Source organism: Calliopsis andreniformis, chromosome 12, assembly GCF_051401765.1.
Source record: "Calliopsis andreniformis isolate RMS-2024a chromosome 12, iyCalAndr_principal, whole genome shotgun sequence".
In the NCBI taxonomy this organism is placed as follows: domain Eukaryota; kingdom Metazoa; phylum Arthropoda; class Insecta; order Hymenoptera; family Andrenidae; genus Calliopsis; species Calliopsis andreniformis.
Window position 1 is genome coordinate 19023115 of NC_135073.1, and position 23850 is coordinate 19046964.

The following is a 23850-nucleotide window of genomic DNA, read 5'->3' on the forward strand; positions in this document are numbered from 1 at the left end:
GTACTTTATTACAATGCTACAGCTTTGTTTCATTCTACCTATTTTTATGTGTTTAGTATAAATAAAATGGGTTTGTTAGAAAGATGTAAATCTGATATAATCTTAGGTAGATTGAAACATGCTTATTTATACCTTTTTCTTTTTTGATAATGTACAGAGAATACAACTTTGCATGCAAGATTTATGCCGGCACAATTTGCATGTTTTTTCTTTGTCATGACAAGAAGAATATACAGTATGACATTCATCATATAATAGTATAGAGGAATATTAAATTTAGTCTAAATGACTGAAAGCAATATCTTTCACCATACTATGTATTCCAGTATTTAAAATTAAATTATTTAGATTTACATGTTACCGTTGTACATTACATATTCTGTGAACAAAATGTGTTAGAAAATCAATAACAACATTTAGATTGATCAAAAGTTGTTTGTTAAAGTTGCACTACTCTGAAATTACACACTCATGTTACACATTTTACAGATCTAGCAACATTTTAAAACTCGCATCAAAATTTGTATAAGTTCTGTCAATAGTAAACACTTCTATCTGTACTATAAAAAAAGAGAGTATTTCTATATAACTTTGATTCTTTCAGAACCATTGTTTACATTGTTCTTTGAACTTGGTCATGTATAAATTAGTCCAAAGAAAGTATTCCACTTATACAACATAAATCTTATACTCGATTATGTTTCCTATTTCTACAAGTATTACTCTATTAGAAACATTGCACCAATATTTTAATAAATATGCACGCGACTTATAAACATTCTATGAAAGTATATGTTTGATTATTCTAATACTTAATCTGTTATAAGATTGAGCAAAAATTGTTGTAGGAAAGTTCTGTGCAAGCACAAACTGATATTCAGAAATATAATTTCTGTACAAAGTATCAGCATTGTATGCTTTAGATAAACATTTTAATATGTTGGTGCACGTTCGTATAACGAAAAAGTAAAAATGTTTTGAAAAACAAAAAGAATTTAAATACAATAATCCCTGTTATTAAAATATACATGTATATAAAAGATATATTTGTAGTAATTTGATTCATTACTTGAATTTTAATAGAGTATATCTTTCTTCGATGTAATACTGAAAAAATTATAGATCCAGAATATTTTGCAGAATATTTTTTTGTGAAAATCTTGTGTTTAGTAGTATATTAGTACACAGTTTCATTTATACAGATTACAGTTATACATATATGCTTCTATGCAAACACATCTCTCAGTAGAATCAATACGAAGAAGTTCACACTGATTTTATTTGAAGATTTCATACCTTTTCAAGCACGCATCATAATAATTTACATACATGGCAAATTTTATGTAATTACAAAACGCAGCATCAATGACACCATGAAAAATGTGTACATTGTGTACCATAGTACATTGTTAAAATGTGTCTTAAATGTAGTTGTATAATTATTTTACTATAGTTTCTACACATAATGATTAAATACTAACAAAAAAGAAATTAAAATCATTCATGTTAAATGTACATAATTTAAGAGTATGACATGAGTAAACAAAAATGATCGAATTATTTTATAGGGATAGAAAAATTGTTTCTTAGGAGCAATATAAATAAGTAGTAAATTATTATGTAGTCACTACTTATAACATAGTAAATCACTTAATGTTGACAGCTAATTGCTATTCTTATATACATTTGCACAGAAATTATAAATGTACATTTCTTAATATCACCATCCTTTATCTACAGATTGCTACAACTCAATGATGTGTTTATTTTCTCCATAAACGAGAAATTAGTGAGAAAAAGTACTCATATCATACTCACCCATTGTTTTTTTTTTTTTGTGTCAATTATTGACTTTCTATCACATATGTGAATTTGATTATTAGTATATTCCTAATTACAGAGTGTGCAGAATATATCAGTCTCAAGTAGCATGTAGCAGAGTATTATCACCGCTATAAAATTTTACCATTTGGCAAATACAGTATACATCAAACCATAAAGTTTGATTTCTTATTTGTATAACCCTTTGCATTCTGTGATTTGACATTAAGTAATTATTTTACTAAGTTCTGGAGGTTCTACATAATTATTCAGTACGTGTGGCGCTTCATTGAATTCATCAAGTTCATCACCATTATCTGCTCCTTGTGCAAGTAAAAAGTACTGTTCACTCCGTGTTGGCCAGAGCAAATGTGCCATTACACAATATGCAAAACAATCAGCCGAGTATGTAATACCTATAAATCATAGATAAAAAATGTTAAATCATATGTCTAAAATCTGAAATTTAACATCATACTCACCCAATAAAAGTTTAAACCTCCACAATGCGCTTACTTGAAGAGCTATAAGTGCTATAATAGGTAAATAAATAAACCAAACTAATGATGATGCACCAAAGTGAAGTAAAAAGTTCAATTTTTGTGTATTATGTTCATATGTCATAGTATTTCGGAGTTCACACAAAAACCAAATCATTATTGCACTTCGAAATAGAAGTATGAACCAGCCTGGCCATGTCTGATATTCATCAATATCTTCAATAATGTCAACCTCTGTCTAAAAGTATTATACACATTTTTAACTAAAGCTCTAATTGTATATAAAAATAAATAAAAACATACCATATTCCACACATACAACAGAATGTGGACAATCCCATAACAAAGCCATATGGCAAAAACTAATGGCTTCCATGTTAATTCCATTCTTGTTACTGCCCATCCTTTGGCAAGTAAGAGGAGCAACAGCATGAATGATGTCTACAATATATGATAGTAAAAATGAAATACATAAAACATGATGCAAAACTAAATTCACTGGTTAATAAAACTTACACGTGATAGAATATCAAAAATATCTCCAGCAACTTCTAACTGTTCATAGCCAACACCATCCAGAGCAAATTTCAACACGTGTATCAAAATTAAACACACAGCTATGAATTCTAATAACAAACTAGCAGTGAATAATCTAGTTACAGGATGCTTTTGTAATCTTACTGCATATAACTGTAGTGGCACAAGTATTATGTAGCACATGAAAAACAGCAAGTACAATTCTATAGTATTCTGTCTGTCATACGAGAACTGGTATGTCAAGCTATTTAGGCCACTAGTATTTGGATTGCCATTCACTAACCAAATATCATATTCTAATTCATTCTCTTTATCATAGTATTCCCACTGACAGGTGGTTGTGTTTCTATAACAAGCCACTAAACTCATGTACCAAAATCTTGGCTGCCAGAAATCTTGTATGACGTACGTAAATTGATGTCCTTTCACAATGTTCCATATGGAATCCTCATCTGGACATAATTTCCCTTTGGGGCAAGGTACTCTCCTTTTGAAAAGAAAACAAGATGCACAGATTAATTCCTGCTCACTGTCAACTCTGACTCATGTAAACTGCATACCTCAGAAAGTCTTGACCCTCTTCGTTGCAGTGCACATCGTATGAACTTTGATTCAGTGTGCTGAACATTAGAGTACAAGCTGTACTTTTGTCTTCTAGTGTACGATTGCCATAATACTCTAAGAAATGACCTCGATCTAAGACTGCTAATGTGATCGGCGCAGAGAAGTTGCTTTTCGACGTAACATTGCCGAAAATATAACCGTACGAATCCTTTTGCCGATGTCGGTCAGTTTTTTGGAAGCCAAATTTAATGAGAAAACGAAAAAACTCTTTCGTATTAAATGTACCCGAGATGTGTGTCGTTTCCGCGTAATCGACTCCTGCTAAGATACAGGACGCTAGATAAATGAACAAAATGTTTCGATGGAGCATCATTGTTAAGCACAACAAGACGCGTGGTACTGTCTCCTGCGTTCGATGTCAAGAACCACCAATTGCACAGTTCCTCAACATTTTCCCCTTATCGGTGCACCTGTTTAAAGATCGCCGTTGCGCGTTTTACGTTCCACAAAATCTTTCCGCGTGCGTCAAGAGACAGCGCTTTTAGAAAGTGTCATCTCGAGGACTACACGAACGGGGACACGTTCACGGGCGCATAGACGTCTGCAGGACATTCGAAAATAACACCACGCGTTGCATCCACTAAACATTAATGACCCATACTTCTCATTTCAACTCGGTTTTCCTATTGATTTTCCCCACCCAGAGACCAGCCGCGGCAAAACGTTTTGTCGCTACTTCTTAGAAACTTTCACGCGTTCGTAACAGCCGATATCCCTGTTTTATATTAACACGCATCGTTAACCTTTCTACCCTAATTTCCTCCTTCAACTAATTATAATGTAAAATGGTTTTTCTTTAAATTTACTCTTCCCAATGAAATGGCAGGTATTATGCTTGTAATATGAGCTGTGGACCTATGTACAAATTAAACAGTGAATTGGTCATTATGCATGTTAATAGATAGTGCATGAAAAATTATTCGAAATCAGGTTTAATGCAATATTAGGGATTTTAAAACATAACCTCAAAATAAAGACAAGGCAAATGTTAAACTATTTTAATATTGTTCAAAAATTAATTGTTTATGTCATTTATTTGGTTCGATAGAACGATATTGATGGTACGAAATTATGCAAATTCAATTTTTACTATATCATTAAATTATCTTTTAGACCTCTTTTCAAAGTTTGAATAACCGTAAATGGTATAACATTACGAGTGGAAAGTTCACCAAACTTCATCAGTTTTAGCTTTAGCTAAAGAACATTAAAGTTCGTTTTAATTCTAAAGCTGCTGGCGCGCCCTATGACTGGTTCAAGTCATATTTTTGTATGGCTTCGTTTCCAAATCACAGTATTCTAAATATTCTCTTGAAAATACATAACAAAGAAAGATTGTAAATAAATTAAAACTTAATAAATAAAATAGTGAAACAATTTTTTCTCCCGATTAGTATTTATATTTAATAAAAACTATGATATTTTAAATGAAAAATTCGAATTTTCATATTTTTGTTGAAATAACATCTCACTAACTGTCTAATTAAAAAATATGTGTTTTCATTATTTTCCTTTCCAGATCCACTTTGCAGAAAAAAAGTATATTTTGGTGCCTGTAAAAAAGGTAACAGGAAGGTCATATTCAAAGTCAAATATATAACTTTCACGCGATATATTTCACATTTGTGATATAATAATGTATTAAAACACTACAACATAATTAATTAGTTCATCGCTATAAGATATACCATTTTGCAGCCATTTGCAAACAATGTTTAAAACAACATGTCTACCCTCCTCGCACTTGGTATCAATCTGATGTGATTCATTCACGTGTTCCGAATAATCGTTTATATTTGACAAAAGAACGATTATTTTATTAATGTCACAACACTAATTTTCGATTTTCAATGAGACAATGAGAAATATTAGGTCTACTTTAATTTATGTCGACGAAAGTCGATGTTTGTATAAAATAATAAAGGTGTCCATTTTTATGTAGCTAGAAGAATGCATATGGTCGTCATCTTGTAAAGCATTCTCGACTGCATCGAATATATGATCTACCATACTAGAAACAATAATTCTCCATTATTTTTACGTCTAATCTTATTTTATTAATGTTAACAACGATATTTATACACAAATATAAGCATAAAAATCGTTGGGAAGCCAATTCATGCTACAATCGTAGCATTGATACATTACTTCCCACTTTACTAAATTCTTCCTGTCCCACCAATCTTTTTACATTTACAAAATATTCTGTCTTCAGCAGAGTATCCTCACTATAAAGGAAAAATTACGATTTGCATTCGTAATTCCATAAATAATAATTAACTATATGTTTCGTTACTACCCGATGAGGTTATGACTTTCTTGGCCCATGTTTCACACGAACGCCTCGAATTGATTCTCTTTAATTTTCAATCTTCCTAAATTATTACTATTCTACCCTTCTACTGTGTTTCTAATTAGTTATTCTACTAAAATCATATTAATTTTAATTTATAGATCATCGAATTACAAAATAACAAGACAGGCATTACGATGCTTTCAGCAGATAGACCGTATTCCGGCATCACCTATTTTAAACTCATTATACCGAAGCTATAAATGAATTATTATCGAAAACCTGGCCATGGACAGCAAGGTCATTTCTATTAGCATCATTTTTACTCAAAATATCGAGGTATTTTCCTGATAAATTGGTAATTTTTATCGTTTTTCCGCAGGTACTCCCGGTCCGGCGAAAAGACACTCGTCGAGAAATCGCGCCGTCTACGAAACCCAATGGCGCTTATGGCGCAATGAAAAATACTACCTAAAACTAGACACACGTGGCCATTTATCTGCATCGTTGTTAATCCTTGATCGACATTCCTGGCCGAAAAATCGCTCATGGAATCGAACGATCGTTTACTGCTTGGCAGTTTTTTGAGAAACTAGTCGCTCAACATATGCGCTAGGCCTGTCTCCATGGTCCGCGCTTAGAACGGATAAGCGCGATTTTCGGTGTCCGAAAGATACTGTCGCACGTTAGCGTGATCGTTCGTTGAACCGCTTCTCTGTTCAGAAGTACCAGTTTGCAAATTTCGCAAAGTTTTAAAGTGAAGCAAGAAATATTCGAGCAACGAAAATGACGATGGAAGATAAAGCCAACGCTGGAAGCACTGCCATGGAGACCGAGAGCAGCAACACCAGCATGTCGAAGAAGTCTGCCGCGAAGGCCAAGTCTTCTAAGGCGAAACGTTCGAAGGCATCCCATCCACGAACATCCGAGATGGTCAACGCTGCTATCAGAGAACTGAAGGACCGCAAGGGATCGTCCCTCCAGGCAATCAAGAAGTACATTGCTTCGACGTACAAAGTTGACGGCGAGAAAATGGCACCTTTCATCAAGAGATACTTGAAGTCGGCCGTTACTTCTGGCGCTGTCGTGCAGACGAAAGGTAAAGGTGCCTCAGGATCGTTCAAGCTGTCCGTGACCAAGGGTGCCGAACCCAAGCCCAAGGTTCAGAAGACGACAAAGGTTGCTCAGCCTAAGAAACCGAAGAAGTCGGTTGAGAAGAAGACGACCTCGCCGCGCAAACCCGCGGCTGTAAAGAAGGCTAGCCCGGCGAAGAAGCCCACCGAGACTCCCAAGAAGGCGGCCGCCCCGAAGAAGGTTGCTCCCGCCAAAACTGTTGAGAAAGTCGAGAAGCCGGAGAAAGCTGAGAAAGCCAAGCCTGCAGCTGAGACTAAAGCCATGTCGAAGAGCAAGAAGACAGCAAAGGCACCAGCGGCGAAGACGAGAACTCCGAAGCCCAAGAAAGCCGCCGCTTCGAAGACTGCGAAGTCTTCAGGAAAGAAGTAAAGAAGTTCAGCGACGATGATCGACGAATTTGACATAAAAACAAATGGCCCTTTTCAGGGCCACAAAGTTTTTCGAAACGAGGAATGATTTTCTGACAATCTGGGGACAGTATTACCTTCGTTTTTAACCATGCCTGTGATACATGTAAATAACAAGGAAACCTAACCTAGATTTTTTTATACGAGATGTGTCTGGAGTAAATGTTAGAACATGTACATATATAGTTTAGTGGATAGATGCATAATAACCTAAAACTTTTTTCTATACAGTTCATAAGAAAATGTACATACATCATTACATATTTGTATACGAATTAGAGTGTAGCTGTATGAAATTAAAGTGAGTGTTTGAAGTAGTGTTTCAATCTTATGGTAGAATCGTTATATACGATGTCAGTAGCAAGGTATGAATTTTTTGTTTGAGTACTTTAAATAACATTCTTCGTAGTTGACATGCGTGCGTTTTGCTGTATTCAATGTCTCAACATACTTATATATGTATGAATAATTTTGTAATAAATGACATAACCTATGAAAATACGTTGTACAAAAGTCACTAAAGATTACCTCGATCCATTCCTCTATGCTTCAATTTTCAATTATTCTCATATTCGTAGAATACATAGAACTACTCACAAGAAAACAAAACAGGAGTTAAAAATAACGTTCACTATTGACAAATCTAATTTTAAAATTAGAATTTATTTTACATATTGCGATTTTATGGTTAAGTATAATTTTTCATATATTTTCTATTTGCAATGAAACGCTAGATATCAGCTTTTGAAATTAATCGAGGGTAATTGTTTAGAAATCGTTACATGTGTTTGATGATTCATATTTCCTAACATTTTCGTATAAAGTCCCGATATTTCAGTCAGCACAATCGATGGCAAATACCTAAAAAATTCAAAGTTGATACGTTTGGTGCCGTGGTAGAATTTCAGCTTTTCAACGTTGCTTCGAAAAATAAGAAATAAGATATAATCATGTTTAATATCAGAAAAATAAAAATTGTGTTAAACTCTTCACAATGTTATCTTTCTATTCTATGGTATTTCGATTTCAGCAAAGGAAATTAATAAAATAAGAATTGAAAATAGTATACGACTGAATAGCGTGCGAAAGGTGTTTAGTTACTTCAATAGAAAGTATTGTAGTTTGGAGAAGGGATGCTCGGCTGCGATTCCGACTCGAGTGTCATTAAGTGCCAGATGTGCCCCCTGATGGGTAATGGCATTTGACTCTTACTGATTTATGGTAGGTTATCTTTTCTTTGCTAGGAAAAGGACGCTTTAATTTTTTTTTATGAAGGGACTCTTACACTACCCCAAAGCTATTGTATTAAAGACCCTCGTATTAATGTTCGTAAGAATGAGAGAATTCTTTGTTTGAAATATTTGTGGCCCTTAAAAGGGCCGATTTGGTCAACACATTGCTGTGTTTATTTAGAGCTGGTGTACTTAGTGACAGCCTTGGTTCCTTCAGAAACGGCGTGCTTAGCCAATTCACCAGGCAACAGGAGCCTCACAGCTGTCTGGATCTCCCGGGAAGTAATGGTTGACCTCTTGTTGTAGTGGGCCAGTCGGGAAGCTTCGGCAGCGATGCGTTCGAAGACATCATTCACAAAACTGTTCATGATGCTCATCGCTTTACTGGAGATACCAGTATCAGGGTGAACTTGTTTCAGTACTTTGTAGATGTAGATTGCATAGCTTTCCTTCCTCCTTCGCTTCTTCTTTTTATCAGCCTTGCTAATATTTTTCTGAGCCTTTCCGGCCTTTTTCACAGCTTTTCCACTCGTCTTGGGCGGCATTTTCGTCAAATTCTTCGATACGCAGGAGATCCGTGCGAGTCCGAAACAACGATTTCAATGATTTTGCGCACTTGACGCTCCCTATTTATTACGTTTCGGAGCAGCAGCGATCGACCAATCGGAGCGGAGAGACACTAGCGCCACGTTCTGATTGGTCGACTTGCGGTAGCGTCTACAAGTACATAAGGCAATTTTTCGGAGCTGTAAAATTAATCTCACATAAACTTTCGTCGTGTTACATTCACTTATAACGGATTAAATCAACATGTCTGGACGTGGGAAAGGCGGGAAAGTTAAAGGAAAGGCAAAGTCCCGCTCCAATAGGGCTGGATTACAATTTCCCGTGGGACGTATTCACCGTCTGCTCCGAAAAGGAAATTACGCTGAACGCGTTGGTGCCGGTGCTCCTGTTTACCTGGCTGCTGTAATGGAGTACTTGGCTGCTGAAGTTTTGGAATTAGCTGGTAACGCAGCTCGTGACAACAAGAAGACCAGGATCATTCCGCGTCATTTACAACTGGCCATAAGAAACGACGAAGAATTGAATAAGTTACTCTCTGGAGTTACTATCGCACAAGGTGGCGTTTTGCCAAACATTCAGGCAGTTCTTTTACCGAAGAAGACAGAGAAGAAAGCCTAATTCTGATTTTACGAACCAAACGGCCCTTTTCAGGGCCACCAATTCGATTCAAAACATGGGAATACTCTAAATTCACTAGCAATAATATCTCACCGTATAAAATTTATTATTTGGTACTCTAGAAATGAGTTTTCTATGGATCTTTGTTAGAAAACGCGTTAGAAAATCAGGGTTCATGAGTTCTTTCTAGAACTTTACTCCATTTTTAATACTGCTTTAAAATTCATTGCTTAAAGGAACGATAGTCCTCCATAGAATGTTTGAGGTTTTAGTTTATGGTACGCCGTAGTATTTTATTTTCACTACCGACGCTGTGATGAACACCAGGTGTTCTTCAAGCGACCCTTTGTAAGTTTCAAGGCATATAGTTTGAGAACATTCTATACAGGTCACAAAATACAGATGTGCAGGTCATAAATTTTATTTGCACCTTTCAAAAGTGTACTGTGTTTTCTTGTTGGAACAAAGGACTCCTAAACGAGATGAGTACCGTGAGAATACTTGTTAACTTATAATATAATGAGTATATGAATTGAAGTTTCATGTTATAGTTGAAATAACTGCGTACGATTAAAAAAAAAGGACAATGCTGATTTTATCGATGCGAAGCCAGTGCGTGGCAACATGGTACTCCATACGAATTTCTGATGAGAAGAGACGTTGAGACTTGGCAACGTCGTATCGCCAGAACCATTGTGTCACTGCATCGACACATGAGTCAATACTCTAACTTCGTATTAGATAGAAACGAAGCAAGTCTTCGACCTCTTCTGAGAAGTAATCTCTATTTCTATAACCAATAAGATATATAACTAATTTTCCATACAATAAGCATTTCTCGATAATTATTTATCGAACTTTATAATCTTTAACAGGTATGAAAAATTTAGTTCCTTTTCTACGTAATGTAATGTACATATTCTCAGAAATGGTATCAACCTGACAAAAGATGAGTCATATCTATATTTAATACGTAGCATAAAATCTTCTACTCCAAAAATTTTAAGTTTTATACGTTTTATTAGTCGAATGAAAGAGTTCTCAGTTTGAAAAACTTGTGGCCCTGAAAAGGGCCGTTTGTTCTTTGACGATAGCTGGTAATCGCATGTCGAGAGTGCTCCGTTCTTAACCTCCAAAACCGTAGAGAGTGCGTCCTTGTCTCTTTAGGGCGTAGACTACGTCCATAGCTGTCACAGTTTTTCGTTTCGCGTGCTCGGTGTAAGTAACTGCGTCACGAATCACGTTTTCCAGGAATACTTTCAGTACACCACGGGTTTCTTCGTAAATCAACCCAGATATACGTTTAACTCCGCCACGACGAGCCAAACGACGAATGGCCGGTTTCGTGATTCCTTGAATGTTATCACGCAACACCTTCCTGTGACGCTTCGCACCTCCTTTTCCCAATCCTTTTCCTCCCTTTCCGCGACCAGTCATCTTGAATATTTACTCCGAACTATGCTCGTACCACACAGACCAACTGAATTTGACGTAGCAACCACGTCGTGCGCGCTTTTATGCTTTTCAGGAGTCCCATCCCCTCCACTACGCTATCAGCCAATCACAACGTGAAACGTGTCACCGAGGTTATAAATATAAGTGCCCACGAACATCTGGTGCAAAAGCAGTTGGTCAGAGAGACTGTTCATTCGGTTTTTGTGACAATGGCTCGCATTAATCAGTATGATAAAATTAAAAAAAAAGCCAAACAACGATCGACCGATAAAACTATTCATGAAATACGTTACTACCAAAACAGTACGAAATTATTAATACCTAAAAAACCTTTCGAACAGCTTGTACGTGAAATTGCGCAGAACTTGCAAAAGAAGAAATAAACGCAGAAACGTTAGAATTTCTTTGATTTTGAATAAAGTATTTGTAAGCTTGTATTATTACCTTTCAAGAAACAAAAGACAGAACACAGAAACAAAACGGCTCTTTTCAGAGCCACCAAACCTTCGTGGAACATCTTTCTGTTATTACTTTCGTTACATAATTGAGTCATATGTACGTCCTATTAAAAGAATTTCAAAGTTGTCACAGAATAATTTTGGAGTAGCCTTACGGAATATTCATATTTAGTTAAAAAACGTTTAAGCAATGTATTCAGGTACGTGTTAATACGTTTGTGAAAATGTTTTATTTATCCCTCGAACAATTTCTGTAGTCAAACTGATGAAGACGATTTGGAGTACGTTGTCTGTTATTGTAAAGGAAAAAAAAATTCCTTGTACCTAGCAAGCATTTTTCCAACAAGAGCTGCTCACAATTTTTATTGGCGATTATAGGCAATAGGACGAACCTTCAGGGAGCCTTTTTACCTGCATTTGTCTGACGGTCCCTTCCTCGCCCCATGCAGGCATTCAGGCCAACGAAGGGTCCCCTTATTTCGTTAGAACCGGTCGACGCATAGTTTGAATTTTTTTCTGAGAACAAGACCCTTCGTTAAAGCTAGGTAGCGTCCAATTGTAACATGGCTCTGCCTGATATCAATCGATGCACGACCGCCATGATGGGGGAACATCCTTCCATGGCGTAATAACCAGTCTTTTTCGCGCTTAAAAATGGCGGTATTATGCAGTTCGGTAGAAGATGTAATGTATTTAAATGCCAATTCGATGTAAAAAATTAGAAATATTTATTTACAGAAGTATTTAAAATCGGTGACGTTTGTATTTACTATCATTCGCATAAAATTAACATTAACGGTATGTTCTTTCTTAAAAATTAAGACCCGTGAGCTTTTGAATCCAATCAATGTATCCCGTGACTCTTGAAAATACTCCAGGCTTGTCACTAGGGCAATATCCGTCTCCATAACTCACGATTCCGATTTGAAGAGGAGTACCACTTTCCAAAACAATCAGAGGTCCACCACTGTCTCCCTATAAATGTAAAATATAATTTTAAAACTGAAGAAAGCGTGCGATTCCTTTCCATTCGGTTGAAATTTCGAGGTTATGGTACATAATACTATCATAGCTGCATTTTATTCTTGTGTACTATTTAGTGCACAGAGGTTAATATTTTACCCATGTCAATAACTTCGAAATTTGAACTGAATTCTTATGGAACGGTTTACGGTACGGTTGTATACGTTGCTTTCAAACGATCTCCTTTATTCCCAAGCATCTGGTCGCCGCGTGTTTGTTTACCTGACAAGCGTCCTGGCCGTAACCTGCAGCCGTACACGCGTGTTTCCTAACCGTTATGCTCCAATATGATTTGCATTCGTAGTCTGAAATTATCGGTAAAACGGCAAACTTTAATTTACGCGTTGGTAATCCACTTGGTCCATCTTTCCCCCATCCAATAACGATACCCATTCTATTAGCGAAATTAGTGGGATCAATATCGTTAAAACCAGCTAGTTGAATAGGCTGAATATTCTCTGAAAATTATAGAAAAAAATATTTATCACGTTCCTGATATTGTACAATAAATAAATTCTGTAACTTGACTTACCTCCGAATGGAATATTGTACGGTGTACGCAATAAACCAACGTCGTTTATGGTTGGGTCAAAATTAGGATGCAGATAAGCTTCGTCCGTTATCATCGCTAGACCAGGTCCGTCATAGTAATCGTATCCTATGCCAGATTTATCGATAATACCGAAGACTAATAAAAATCGAGAAGGATTGGTCCCCACACAATGACCAGCCGTTAATACCCATCTATGAGAAATAACTGATCCACCACATTGTGCAACTACTCCTCCACCTATTAGCCTATGCACCACTGCCATAAATGGAAATTGGTTTCTCCTTGCATAATATCCACCGACTATTCTGTTATCCGTATTAAAGTCATCTGTGTTTTTTATAACAAATTTAATATGAATTTTTATAGAGTTACAAATTGTAAATATACATGACGATTTACTTAACTCGACACTCAGCTTACGTAAAAAAACAAAAACAAAAAAAACAAAAAAACAGAACTATAATGTATTAACATCTGGGAGCAACTTTCTTTTTCTTCGTGAATAATTTAAGATTGTCGAATTAAGCAAATTCATCCCTGTATGTTACATATTTAAAGTACAAACCTTCTGTTATCGGAAAAATTCCCTTACCGGTTACCTTACTATGTTTCGTGTAATTGGTGTTCGAGTAAGGCTCCAATTTTCTGAGCAATTTGAACGGGCCGCAACGAACATGGCGAGCCAGCGACAGAAGGACGACCACGAGGAAAATTGACTTGATGCTTGCCGAAATCATGGTGAACTATGACAAACTAACGCATCCTCTTCTATATATATATATAAACCTGCCTTGACCCTCGGTTCACAGGTAAAACCATGTAACGGTACCTATTTTTCCGAAATGTACGAAAGCGAAAAGCAATTTAGAAAGCATTTGAAATCTGCAAGTCCGATTGTGTCTGGAATTGTGTGTCATGGGACGGTTGGAAAAACCAGGCTCGTTAGGAAGCCGACCCTTCGGGGCACCCCTGCGGCGGAGGGTTCGTCCTTCCCAACGTCCTTTTCATCCTAAAACGCAGATGTTGCGCAGCTACGAATTTCCTCCATGCCTTTTTCCAATCGATTTCCCTCGCGGCCAAATATGTACGTTTCGACGCATTTTCAATTACGCCGTTTGAAACTTTAAACCTCCCTGAAATGCTGAACGACTTTTGAATATGACAGTGGCTTCATCTTCCAATAGGAAGTCATTGATATGGTACGGGTCAACAGGTGAAATATGATTGACGCGGCGCTGCTACCGTTTACTGTATAAAAGTTTCGGAGTCACACCTTAGGGAATACTTACTGTGTGTTTACGTTTTGACGAGCGTGTACTTACATTAGTTCTATCATGCCTCCGAAGATCGGTGGAAAGGCGATGAAGAAGGTGGGCAAGGTCCAAAAGAATATCAGTATTAGTAAATCGGAGGGGAAAAAGAAGAAGAAGAGAAAGGAAAGTTACGCGATTTATATCTACAAAGTGCTTAAACAAGTTCATCCAGACACAGGAGTTTCAAGTAGAGCCATGAGCATCATGAACAGTTTCGTTAGTGATATATTCGAGAGAATCGCTGCCGAAGCATCTCGTCTGTCGCATTACAATAAGAGGAGTACTATCACATCGAGGGAAGTTCAAACTGCCGTCAGACTTTTATTACCTGGAGAACTTGCTAAACACGCAGTCAGTGAAGGTACCAAGGCGGTTACTAAGTACACTAGCTCGAAATAAATTCGAATCGACATCGTCTGATTTTCAGGCTAGACACAATCGGCCCTTTTCAGGGCCACCAATTTCTGCTCTCGTTGGAACTCCTAACTGTGTTCAATATTTTATTCTCATTTGTTAATAATAATTATTGATGTTAAAAGTATGAAATTTATTCATATTAGTAAATTTAGATGTAGGTTTCAATTTATGAATTCTTATACGGGTGCGTATAATAGTTCGTACAGTCCTGAGTAAAGTCTGGAGTCACCACCAGCTGTGAATTCTTTTATTCCGAAACCCTCAGAGCTGTAAATTATGGGACCTTTGTTCTTTTTATGACCTCCCTATCTGAATCTGTTTGAGACCGAATCTTCGAAAAAGAATCTATTCAACCTATTTCTATTTCTAACTGTACAAATTTATTATGTGCTATAATCTCTTAAGAGACGAATTTCTCGAAGGCTAAGTAGAGTAATTTTGTTTTACTTTACCAAAGACAAAATGAAAGTGCAAATTAAAGAAAACAGATAACGAGAGAAGTAGCCACAGAACATCTGTTTTCAAATTTTCATTGTACTGTTTTGTATTTCTGCAGAATTATTAAAATTACTAATAGTTTCATCCAGTAAACCGAAGTTATTATACGTTAGGAAATATTTGGTGGCCCTGAAAAGGGCCGATTGTAATTTTTCAGTGTTTCTACTATCAAAATTAACCGCCAAAGCCGTACAAAGTTCTGCCTTGGCGTTTCAGTGCGTATACCACGTCCATGGCTGTCACAGTCTTCCTCTTAGCGTGTTCAGTGTAGGTAACAGCATCTCGAATAACGTTTTCAAGAAAAACTTTAAGTACTCCACGAGTTTCTTCGTAGATCAGACCGCTGATTCTCTTGACACCACCTCTTCTTGCCAATCTACGAATGGCTGGTTTGGTAATTCCCTGAATGTTATCTCGCAATACCTTCCTGTGTCTCTTCGCTCCTCCTTTTCCCAAACCCTTTCCTCCCTTTCCGCGGCCAGTCATCGTAAATAAAATTCGACGTAGATACACACAACGTAAAATTGGAGCGAATCTGACTTCAACTTTTTCGACATCCTCGTTATATGCTATTGGAGTTCTTCCCTCTCTCCTCAGTTCCCCCACCACGAGCATCGGCTACTGTTGCGCCCCACCATCGAACCCCGACCAATCACGCGTAAGCCATCTGGCGCCTTAGAGAGCATATAATGAGCGCGTTTTGAGCTCGAATCGCACTTTTGTCTTGACTTGCATTCAGCATACATCGACTCCGTCGTACTTTGAAGAGACATGGCTCGTACCAAGCAGACTGCGAGGAAATCGACCGGTGGAAAGGCTCCCCGTAAACAATTGGCGACAAAGGCTGCGCGTAAAAGTGCACCCGCAACCGGAGGAGTGAAGAAACCTCATCGCTACAGGCCTGGAACCGTCGCTCTGAGAGAAATCCGTAGATACCAGAAGAGCACCGAACTCTTGATCAGGAAATTACCATTCCAACGACTTGTTCGAGAAATCGCCCAGGACTTCAAGACCGACCTCCGCTTCCAAAGCTCTGCGGTTATGGCCCTTCAGGAAGCCAGCGAGGCGTACCTCGTTGGTCTCTTTGAAGACACTAACCTCTGCGCTATTCACGCAAAGAGAGTGACCATCATGCCAAAGGACATCCAACTTGCCCGCAGAATCCGTGGAGAGAGAGCCTAAAGTTTTCTCTGGAACAATATACAATCGGCCCTTTTCAGGGCCAACAATATTTTCTAGTCGAAGAAATAACTCTGTTCAATATCGTAACATTTTACCTTATCGAATTCCAATCGCACATTGCCGAGTAAGTTTCTTTTGGAGTTACAAGACTAATAAAAATTATACTTAAGTGAAGTATGTTTGATAAATAGAATTCAGAATTTACTAGAATTCGACGCTTATGATTCAGGGCATATTTCTTATATTGTTTAAGATGAAATCGAGTCCTGTCCCTTTGGAGTCGAACAAATCTATATCTGATATTGATATACATATATGTTAATCGATTTTACTTTATAAATATATTTTTACTTCCCCTATGTCTTACAGGAATGTTTCCACAAGTATTTGGTAGGTCAATTAGGTATGTAATAAATTGGTAACAGAGATTACATATATTCAGTATTTTCTTTTATACATATGCGCATTACTCTACTTTAAATCAAGGTCATAGAATACGTTAGAAGAGCATAGGTACTACTATTACTGGTTATCTCATGCTGAATCTGTGTGAATGAGTAAAATCAAGTCATTTATTTTAATATTTATGCTAACAACACTAATAAAAATATTCCAATCAATTCCTAATAAAATAAAACATTTTGGTGATTACAAAAACTTGTAATGTCAAGGAAATATCACATATAGATGTATTTACAATTTTTTCAAATCGTCGAAGTATTTGTGTTTGTTTAACGATATTTCCTTATCAATCCTTGAAGAGATACGAACACTGTTCTCTTTCTATCCCTGAAAACTAAATTTTTTCTAGTCTTCAAGAATTTTGACCAGAAACGTGAAAGATTTGAGGTTATCTAGTGCCAAGAAGCATATGATATTTGAATTGTTAACTAAGGGTTAATAGTTCAAAACAGACTTTTATTGTAAGTTCAAGAATACAATTATATTTTTATCGCCATGTAATTCATTTTATTTAATCTACAATTTCACTACTTATCTTTAAAAATATAGAGTATTCATAGTTAAAAGGAGGTTATGTTCGAATCCCACGTTTTTTAAAATTTGTTTTTGTATTATCGAGAAAGTCGTTAATAATTTGTTTAAATTTACATTCCCATAGCGATGCAGATCACCATACACTTTAACAACAAAGAAATTTGTATTAATATTGATTTCTACATCTTTTTTAGAGAAACAAACATATATATCGGTAAAAAATAACGTAATCTAAAATTTGAAGTTTTTTTCTCAGGACACTTGTAAGTGTAATTTCATTTTCTAGCTTTTCTTAAGCAGATAAATGACGTGCAGCAAAAACGATATTGTATGGATAGATACAGAAGTATGTGAAAATAATATTTTTTAATCCTTCTTTAGCATTAAAAAAAACTGTACTAATACTTGTTCATTTAGTTGACGGGACTTGACATAGAGAAAGATACGATTTTGGAAGTTGCTTGTATAATAACAGACAGTAATTTGAAGATCAAGAGTGAAGAATTTAATGTTGTAATTAATCAGCCAGATTCAGTATTAAGAAATATGAATAGTTGGTGTACAGTCCATCATGCTAAAGTACATATCTTAAATTTGTATTATACTTATGTATATTTTAAGAAAGATTATTTTGTGTTAACTACTTTAACTATTCGCTTCTTCTCGCTACATATAGTTTTACAGACAGGTTTAATACATGAATCTCAATCTAGTAAAATCAGCTTGAAGGAAGCAGAGAAGATGTTATTAAATTTCTTAAAAGAATCAGTTCCACAGGGAACTTGTCCATTGGCTGGCAATACTATTTACATGGATCGTTTATTTTTACTTAAGCATATGCCATCAGTTAATGATTACTTACATTATAGAAACATTGATGTTAGTTCAATTAAAGAACTTGCCAAGTGAGTGTACTTATATCTATGTTTACGTAAAATGGACTTATATTATCTTTAAAATAAAATAAAATTTATTTGCAGAAGATGGAATCGAACAGTTTTTGAAAGTTCAGCCGAAAAGACGTTACAGCACAGAGCTTTATCAGATATCAAGGAAAGCATACAAGAATTAAAACACTACAAGGATAATATATTTATGTCTTAGTTTTGAAGAAGTAGAATTGTTTATCAAATAGATCAAGAAATTTAGAAATTAATCTATGTAATTGCTATATTATTGCATAGCATATTTATTATTTCTTATTGTATTAGAACATTTTCTAGACAGACATTTTCATTTTATGAATTGTGTACATTCCATTTATATCTTATAATAAAACTTTCGAATGTATTTGAAAAAAATTGTTTTTTTTCTAACTTACAAATAAATAATATTATTTTAATATTAAGTAGAGTATTTCATTTTCTCCATATTCTACACCTTTTTTATTTAAATTTTTTCACTAAATATTATACTATATTTTTTTGCTAAAAGCACCTTTCTAATTATTACGTCATCTAATAATTATACCTTAACTGATTTGTGTATTTATCGGGATGTTGTGTATTTGAGTGGGTGCGAGAGACCTCTATCGAAATTTATGCGAAGCGTACAATTTGAATTCTTCAACGGTTAGCATCGCGAGAAAGCGTTTATACACAATGTGAAAAACGGTGAGATACACAACGAAAAAGCAGGACAAACAGTTGTGTGGGAAGAATTAAATGTGATTACAGTGAGAAAGACATTTATCCAACGAAAATGAATGAATCATGTATTGCGAAGAAAGACAAAAAACAGCATATACAAGTTTTCGTTCGTGTCCGGTGAGTTTTTACCACGCTGTTACTTTGTATCTGGTTACGTTTTCAAATTCGTTACACTAATCATTAAAAGCATTGTAACACTGTTACCTTATTTGTAATAGGCCACTAAATAATACTGAAAGGGTTGGGAAATGCATGACAGTTGTAGATACTCCATCCTATAAAGAAATAGTTGTTCGTGAAAGACCACATGATAAATTCACAAAAAAATTTACCTTTGACAAAGTATTTGGATCTTACTCAAAACAGGTGTGTATTTAAATAAAATCAAATGTATTTCCGAGTTTAGGAATTAATTGTAATTAATTTTTAGGTTGAAGTATACAATGCAGTTGTTAGTCCATTGGTGGCAGAAGTTCTGGCTGGATATAACTGTACAGTATTCGCTTATGGCCAAACTGGTAGTGGAAAAACTTTTACCATGGAAGGTTTTGATAATAATCCATTGATGCAGTGGCAAGCAGTGAGTATAACTTATTTTTATGCCTTTTGTTTATTTGGAGTATATACATTAAAGTATATACATATTTAACATATAGGATACCAATGCTGGAATCATACCACGTGCTGCAAGTCATTTGTTTGATGAATTGCGTATGATAGGAACACCAGAATATACAGTTAGAGTAAGTTTTCTAGAATTGTATAATGAAGAAATATATGATTTATTGTCACCTAGTGATGATGCTGCTAAAATAAGGTAAATATATTTTACATCTACTGTTTGTGTAAAATACATGGTTTTGGATAAAAGCATCTATACTTCTTAAACAGAATATATGAAGATTCAACTAAAAAAGGTGCAGTAATAATACATGGTTTAGAGGAGGTGATTATACATAATAAGAATGAAGTATTTAAAATCCTTCAAAAAGGTTCAGAGAAGAGACAGACAGCAGCAACATTGATGAATGCTCAGTCTAGGTTTGTATTATTATTATTCATTATTAAATTTCATTTAATAAAGACTGACATTTATATTCCACATTCTAGTCGATCTCATACGATATTTTCAATCACCGTCCATATAAAGGAGAACGCTATCGACGGGGACGAACTTCTAAAGACAGGGAAATTAAATTTAGTTGATTTAGCTGGTAGCGAAAATATTGGGAGATCCGGAGCGGTTGATCGAAGAGCAAGAGAGGCGGGTAACATTAATCAATCTCTGTTAACCTTAGGCCGGGTTATAACAGCGCTTGTGGAGAAAACACCACATATACCTTATCGGTAATATATTCATATGCTTGGATACTAGATTTTTGGTCTGAATTTCTACCTCCATGGTTTACTTTTTTTTATGTGCAGAGAGTCGAAGCTAACACGATTACTTCAAGAATCATTGGGTGGTCGTACAAGAACTTCGATCATTGCTACAGTATCTCCTGCCAGTATTAATCTTGAAGAAACATTATCAACGTTGGATTATGCACATCGTGCAAAAAATATTACGAATCGGCCTGAAATCAATCAGAAATTTTCTAAGAAAGCGTTACTTCAAGAATACACAGAAGAAATTGAAAAATTAAAGAAAGATTTATTAGCAACTCGTGAACGAAATGGCGTTTATTTAGCTCCAGAAAATTATAATGAAATGCAATCATTAATAGATTTTCAGAATAAAGAAATAGAGGAAAAATTAAATCACATCAAAGCACTTCAAGATACTTTGTCCTATAAAGAGGTATAAATTAATGTTAAAATAGTCATATTAACTGTTTATCGTGTAATCTAATAAATAATTGTTATTTCAGCAAATATTTAATGATTTACTATCAAAAAATTTAGAACAAGTAAACGAACTATTAAGTGCAAAAGATCAGTTACAATCCACAAAGAATGCTTTGATGTCAGTGGCATCAACGTTGGTAATAGCAGAACAAGAGAGAGAAGAGCAACAACATCTCGTTGAAAAACATACATTTACTGAAAATGTTCTTGTATCTGAAGTACAAACGGTTCTAGATGTTGCTGATACAGCTACTACAGATGTACATAAACTTCATGACAAAATTTATCGCAAAACGTAAGTTAGTTTATATATTAGGGACTAGAGATTTTGAGATTTTTACATTAATATCATATATCAATAGGCAAATAGGACAACGAAACAATTGTCTTGGCCAACAATTTAAGAAGAATATTAAAAACCAAATTAAAGAGATTGAAACTGATATTGTAACGAATATTGAGGATGTGATACAATTTTTTGCATCCATGAAAGATGATTCTTGTAAGGCAAATGTTTAATAGAAATGGTGCTTTTTAGAATGAAGTGTCTAATATTATATTTTTATAGGTGCGGCGATTTACTCATTTGTGGAGTGTACCGAAAAATTGGCTCATAATACTTTTGAAAAACTTGTCAATCCTACACATGATATCACTACTAATTTGATAAAAAATATAAATGATTCTGTAAGTTTTTAAGTAAAATTAATACTACTCCGTACATGTATATTTACTTTGAAATACTATATTTTTTAGCATTTAAGATATCAACAGTTCCTGGAAAATGAGATAAAATATCTTACAAGCATGACTGAACGAGGTCATACCATATTAAATGACGTTTGTTCGAAAATTACACAACAAATTCTGGAGTTAATACATAACCATTTAGCTGAAAATTTGCTAAATTTATATAATGATGTCTCCCAACAAATTGATCATTTAATAGAATCTACACAAAGTTTGACAACGTCGACTTCCAAGTATTATAGTAAGGAACACGGTCATTTAAATAATAAGATTCAGACTGTAATAAAAAATGTTGAAGATATTCGTCAAAATCAGAATAGCTTCATGGAACACCAAACCAACTTCACAAAGGTATGTATATCCTATAATTTAAAAATAATCATGTCTTTATATCTGTGTTGTATTTACAGTTGATGAATAATTTGCAACACTATTTTAATGAACTGCAAAAAATAGAAGAGGAAGATCACTTTTCAACCTGTGGTACACTGAGAAATATTGACGAAGTATGTGATGTTATAAATAATGAAAATTCAAGTACTTATAAGATAAACATAGAAAACGATAACAGTTTACAAGAGAAACTTCAACATGACTTACATATGGTAAAGGAAACGCTCTCTAACGAGACAGAAGAGGTAAAAGCATACTGGATTTTTAAGAAAGTAATATTATTTTTTCACAATGTAACGCGGTGTTTTTTTTCTAATAGTCAAGGATACAAGTAGAAAATTCTATTCTAAAATGTGAGACATTGATAAGTGAATTGCAAGTAGATTTAAGTACGCATAGCGATACATTAGCTAACTATCAAAACAATGTGGAAGGTAATATAAGAAGCATGCAGAAAAAAATAGAAGAAGATAAAAATGACATCTTATCAACGATTAACGTAAGTTCAACTAGTCCCTGTATAAATTTATTCTAATTCTTCTATTATCATTTCTGGCAATCTTTTTATTAATTTGTATAATAAATAGAATTCGTACACAATGGTTTATGATACGTGTAGTAAACACACAAACTCTCTGGAAACTTATAAAACGGCATTTATAAATACTTCCAAGGATATTCGTCAAAAGCTTGAAAGCGAAATGACGGATAGTAAAAATCTAAATACTATAATTGTAGCAGATATGCAAGCAATACGCGACAGAGTTGATCAATTTTTCGTTGATGATTTATATCGCGATGTTCCAACAGGTAAAACTATTTTTTACGTTGCTGCATGTTAAACAAGTAACATTTATTCATTTGATGTATATGACATAGGTGCAACTCCTGTGAAGAAAACCTTTCAGTACTCTAAGAAACTTATTCGGACATCCCCGCATGCACGAATTCTTGAAAGATACAGGCAGGCAATCATGGATATAGAGCATACTGACGACAAAGTAACTGCATTACTTTACATTTTGATAGTTATTTTTAGTATGTATTACAAATTTAATTAAGAAACGTTATTTATATAAATTTATACTTTTTAGATCATTTCACAATTGAATAATAACTCAATCGAAGAGCTTGAAGAGACTTTGAGTGGAGGCTGAAACATTAATTTAATTGGAATCATTGTAATGTACATATTATTCAGACTATCATGAAATGTGTATTTTTAAAATACAATTTTTAAACAGCATTTTATTATAAGTCGTATGACAAAATAAAATTGAACGTGTCATGTTGAAGTTATGAACATGATACTGTGACAACTTTTCATTTTAGTTTTTATTCCCTTATGTATTAATTAAAAATTATGATATTATGATATACCTGAATGTAGAAACTTATATAAACTAGAAGCGGTGAAATCTCTCGATCTCGTAGATGCGACGTTTTTTATCTAATATTAATTGATATCCATATCTCATTTTATTTCCTACTATTCGTAGCGCTATAATCTTAGACTGAATCGTAAGTTGCATCGATTAATACGTCTATGTTAAATTCTATCTATGACATTAGTTCATGTGGC

At 34.8% G+C, this 23850-nt stretch overlaps 12 protein-coding genes across 14 annotated transcripts; 7 read left to right on the forward strand and 5 right to left on the reverse strand.

Moving 5' to 3' along the window:
* Window positions 1-95: 95 nt before the first annotated feature.
* LOC143185408 (integral membrane protein GPR180) lies at window positions 96-4647 on the reverse strand. Of its 2 annotated transcripts, XM_076388381.1 has the most exons (6): window positions 4598-4647; window positions 3419-3892; window positions 2838-3345; window positions 2625-2762; window positions 2304-2559; window positions 96-2237 (listed from the first exon to the last, which is right to left on the reverse strand). In XM_076388381.1, the coding sequence occupies exons 2-6, from the start codon at window positions 3793-3795 to the stop codon at window positions 2047-2049; spliced, it is 1470 nt and encodes a 489-aa protein (XP_076244496.1). In that variant the 5' UTR covers window positions 3796-3892; window positions 4598-4647; the 3' UTR covers window positions 96-2046. The 2 variants fall into 2 exon arrangements, with proteins under 2 accessions (XP_076244496.1, XP_076244495.1); XM_076388380.1 differs by lacking the exon at window positions 4598-4647 and having other exon boundaries at window positions 3419-4272.
* Window positions 4648-6315: 1668 nt separating this feature from the next.
* LOC143185832 (uncharacterized) lies at window positions 6316-7929 on the forward strand. The gene has a single exon (XM_076389106.1). It carries the CDS (start codon window positions 6562-6564, stop codon window positions 7276-7278), a length of 717 nt encoding a protein of 238 aa, XP_076245221.1. The 5' UTR covers window positions 6316-6561; the 3' UTR covers window positions 7279-7929.
* Window positions 7930-8127: 198 nt separating this feature from the next.
* Window positions 8128-9130, reverse strand: LOC143185833 (histone H2B). Its single transcript, XM_076389107.1, has one exon. It carries the CDS (start codon window positions 9091-9093, stop codon window positions 8722-8724), a length of 372 nt encoding a protein of 123 aa, XP_076245222.1. The 5' UTR covers window positions 9094-9130; the 3' UTR covers window positions 8128-8721.
* Window positions 9131-9339: 209 nt separating this feature from the next.
* LOC143185834 (histone H2A) lies at window positions 9340-10006 on the forward strand. The gene has a single exon (XM_076389108.1). The coding sequence runs from the start codon at window positions 9359-9361 to the stop codon at window positions 9731-9733; it is 375 nt and encodes a 124-aa protein (XP_076245223.1). The 5' UTR covers window positions 9340-9358; the 3' UTR covers window positions 9734-10006.
* Window positions 10007-10138: 132 nt separating this feature from the next.
* LOC143185835 (histone H4) lies at window positions 10139-11213 on the reverse strand. Its single transcript, XM_076389110.1, has one exon. It carries the CDS (start codon window positions 11168-11170, stop codon window positions 10859-10861), a length of 312 nt encoding a protein of 103 aa, XP_076245225.1. The 5' UTR covers window positions 11171-11213; the 3' UTR covers window positions 10139-10858.
* A 169-nt stretch (window positions 11214-11382) lies between these two features.
* Window positions 11383-11650, forward strand: LOC143186002 (histone H3.2). Its single transcript, XM_076389355.1, has one exon. It carries the CDS (start codon window positions 11398-11400, stop codon window positions 11569-11571), a length of 174 nt encoding a protein of 57 aa, XP_076245470.1. The 5' UTR covers window positions 11383-11397; the 3' UTR covers window positions 11572-11650.
* Window positions 11651-12356: 706 nt separating this feature from the next.
* LOC143186298 (chymotrypsin-2) lies at window positions 12357-13959 on the reverse strand. Its single transcript, XM_076389871.1, has 4 exons — window positions 13788-13959; window positions 13202-13549; window positions 12892-13127; window positions 12357-12621 (listed from the first exon to the last, which is right to left on the reverse strand). Exons 1-4 carry the CDS (start codon window positions 13957-13959, stop codon window positions 12457-12459), a joined length of 921 nt encoding a protein of 306 aa, XP_076245986.1. The 3' UTR covers window positions 12357-12456.
* A 570-nt stretch (window positions 13960-14529) lies between these two features.
* LOC143186057 (histone H2B-like) lies at window positions 14530-15138 on the forward strand. Its single transcript, XM_076389439.1, has one exon. It carries the CDS (start codon window positions 14557-14559, stop codon window positions 14932-14934), a length of 378 nt encoding a protein of 125 aa, XP_076245554.1. The 5' UTR covers window positions 14530-14556; the 3' UTR covers window positions 14935-15138.
* A 361-nt stretch (window positions 15139-15499) lies between these two features.
* LOC143186058 (histone H4) lies at window positions 15500-15936 on the reverse strand. Its single transcript, XM_076389440.1, has one exon. It carries the CDS (start codon window positions 15934-15936, stop codon window positions 15625-15627), a length of 312 nt encoding a protein of 103 aa, XP_076245555.1. The 3' UTR covers window positions 15500-15624.
* Window positions 15937-16179: 243 nt separating this feature from the next.
* Window positions 16180-17067, forward strand: LOC143186056 (histone H3). The gene has a single exon (XM_076389438.1). The coding sequence runs from the start codon at window positions 16222-16224 to the stop codon at window positions 16630-16632; it is 411 nt and encodes a 136-aa protein (XP_076245553.1). The 5' UTR covers window positions 16180-16221; the 3' UTR covers window positions 16633-17067.
* A 63-nt stretch (window positions 17068-17130) lies between these two features.
* LOC143186055 (putative oligoribonuclease) lies at window positions 17131-18921 on the forward strand. 2 transcript variants are annotated; one of them, XM_076389436.1, is made up of 6 exons: window positions 17131-17145; window positions 17444-17555; window positions 17915-17974; window positions 18046-18207; window positions 18313-18533; window positions 18609-18921. In XM_076389436.1, the coding sequence occupies exons 3-6, from the start codon at window positions 17933-17935 to the stop codon at window positions 18730-18732; spliced, it is 549 nt and encodes a 182-aa protein (XP_076245551.1). In that variant the 5' UTR covers window positions 17131-17145; window positions 17444-17555; window positions 17915-17932; the 3' UTR covers window positions 18733-18921. The 2 variants fall into 2 exon arrangements, with proteins under 2 accessions (XP_076245551.1, XP_076245552.1); XM_076389437.1 differs by lacking the exons at window positions 17131-17145; window positions 17444-17555 and adding an exon at window positions 17829-17842.
* A 399-nt stretch (window positions 18922-19320) lies between these two features.
* LOC143186052 (kinesin-like protein Klp61F) lies at window positions 19321-23787 on the forward strand. The gene is made up of 16 exons (XM_076389431.1): window positions 19321-19394; window positions 19496-19643; window positions 19708-19857; window positions 19934-20094; window positions 20169-20318; window positions 20388-20624; window positions 20703-21078; window positions 21149-21420; window positions 21488-21627; window positions 21694-21812; window positions 21882-22226; window positions 22286-22513; window positions 22588-22767; window positions 22856-23078; window positions 23148-23269; window positions 23363-23787. Exons 1-16 carry the CDS (start codon window positions 19330-19332, stop codon window positions 23423-23425), a joined length of 2979 nt encoding a protein of 992 aa, XP_076245546.1. The 5' UTR covers window positions 19321-19329; the 3' UTR covers window positions 23426-23787.
* The last annotated feature ends 63 nt before the right edge of the window (window positions 23788-23850 follow it).

Coding starts and splice junctions, on each gene's coding strand:
- LOC143185408 (XM_076388381.1), bottom strand. CDS start 3,795: ATGATGCTCCATCGAAACATTTTGTTCATTTATCTAGCGTCCTGTATC. Junction 3,346..3,418: donor GAGGGTCAAGACTTTCTGAG/GTATGCAGTTTA, acceptor TCTTTTCAAAAG/GAGAGTACCTTGCCCCAAAG. Junction 2,763..2,837: donor TTTTTGATATTCTATCACGT/GTAAGTTTTATT, acceptor CATATATTGTAG/ACATCATTCATGCTGTTGCT.
- LOC143185832 (XM_076389106.1), top strand. CDS start 6,562: ATGACGATGGAAGATAAAGCCAACGCTGGAAGCACTGCCATGGAGACC.
- LOC143185833 (XM_076389107.1), bottom strand. CDS start 9,093: ATGCCGCCCAAGACGAGTGGAAAAGCTGTGAAAAAGGCCGGAAAGGCT.
- LOC143185834 (XM_076389108.1), top strand. CDS start 9,359: ATGTCTGGACGTGGGAAAGGCGGGAAAGTTAAAGGAAAGGCAAAGTCC.
- LOC143185835 (XM_076389110.1), bottom strand. CDS start 11,170: ATGACTGGTCGCGGAAAGGGAGGAAAAGGATTGGGAAAAGGAGGTGCG.
- LOC143186002 (XM_076389355.1), top strand. CDS start 11,398: ATGGCTCGCATTAATCAGTATGATAAAATTAAAAAAAAAGCCAAACAA.
- LOC143186298 (XM_076389871.1), bottom strand. CDS start 13,959: ATGATTTCGGCAAGCATCAAGTCAATTTTCCTCGTGGTCGTCCTTCTG. Junction 13,128..13,201: donor GTACAATATTCCATTCGGAG/GTAAGTCAAGTT, acceptor TATAATTTTCAG/AGAATATTCAGCCTATTCAA. Junction 12,622..12,891: donor ACGGCCAGGACGCTTGTCAG/GTAAACAAACAC, acceptor TTACATTTATAG/GGAGACAGTGGTGGACCTCT.
- LOC143186057 (XM_076389439.1), top strand. CDS start 14,557: ATGCCTCCGAAGATCGGTGGAAAGGCGATGAAGAAGGTGGGCAAGGTC.
- LOC143186058 (XM_076389440.1), bottom strand. CDS start 15,936: ATGACTGGCCGCGGAAAGGGAGGAAAGGGTTTGGGAAAAGGAGGAGCG.
- LOC143186056 (XM_076389438.1), top strand. CDS start 16,222: ATGGCTCGTACCAAGCAGACTGCGAGGAAATCGACCGGTGGAAAGGCT.
- LOC143186055 (XM_076389436.1), top strand. CDS start 17,933: ATGACGTGCAGCAAAAACGATATTGTATGGATAGATACAGAA. Junction 17,975..18,045: donor TTGTATGGATAGATACAGAA/GTATGTGAAAAT, acceptor TTGTTCATTTAG/TTGACGGGACTTGACATAGA. Junction 18,208..18,312: donor GTACAGTCCATCATGCTAAA/GTACATATCTTA, acceptor ATAGTTTTACAG/ACAGGTTTAATACATGAATC.
- LOC143186052 (XM_076389431.1), top strand. CDS start 19,330: ATGAATGAATCATGTATTGCGAAGAAAGACAAAAAACAGCATATACAA. Junction 19,644..19,707: donor TTGGATCTTACTCAAAACAG/GTGTGTATTTAA, acceptor ATTAATTTTTAG/GTTGAAGTATACAATGCAGT. Junction 22,227..22,285: donor ACCAAACCAACTTCACAAAG/GTATGTATATCC, acceptor TTGTATTTACAG/TTGATGAATAATTTGCAACA.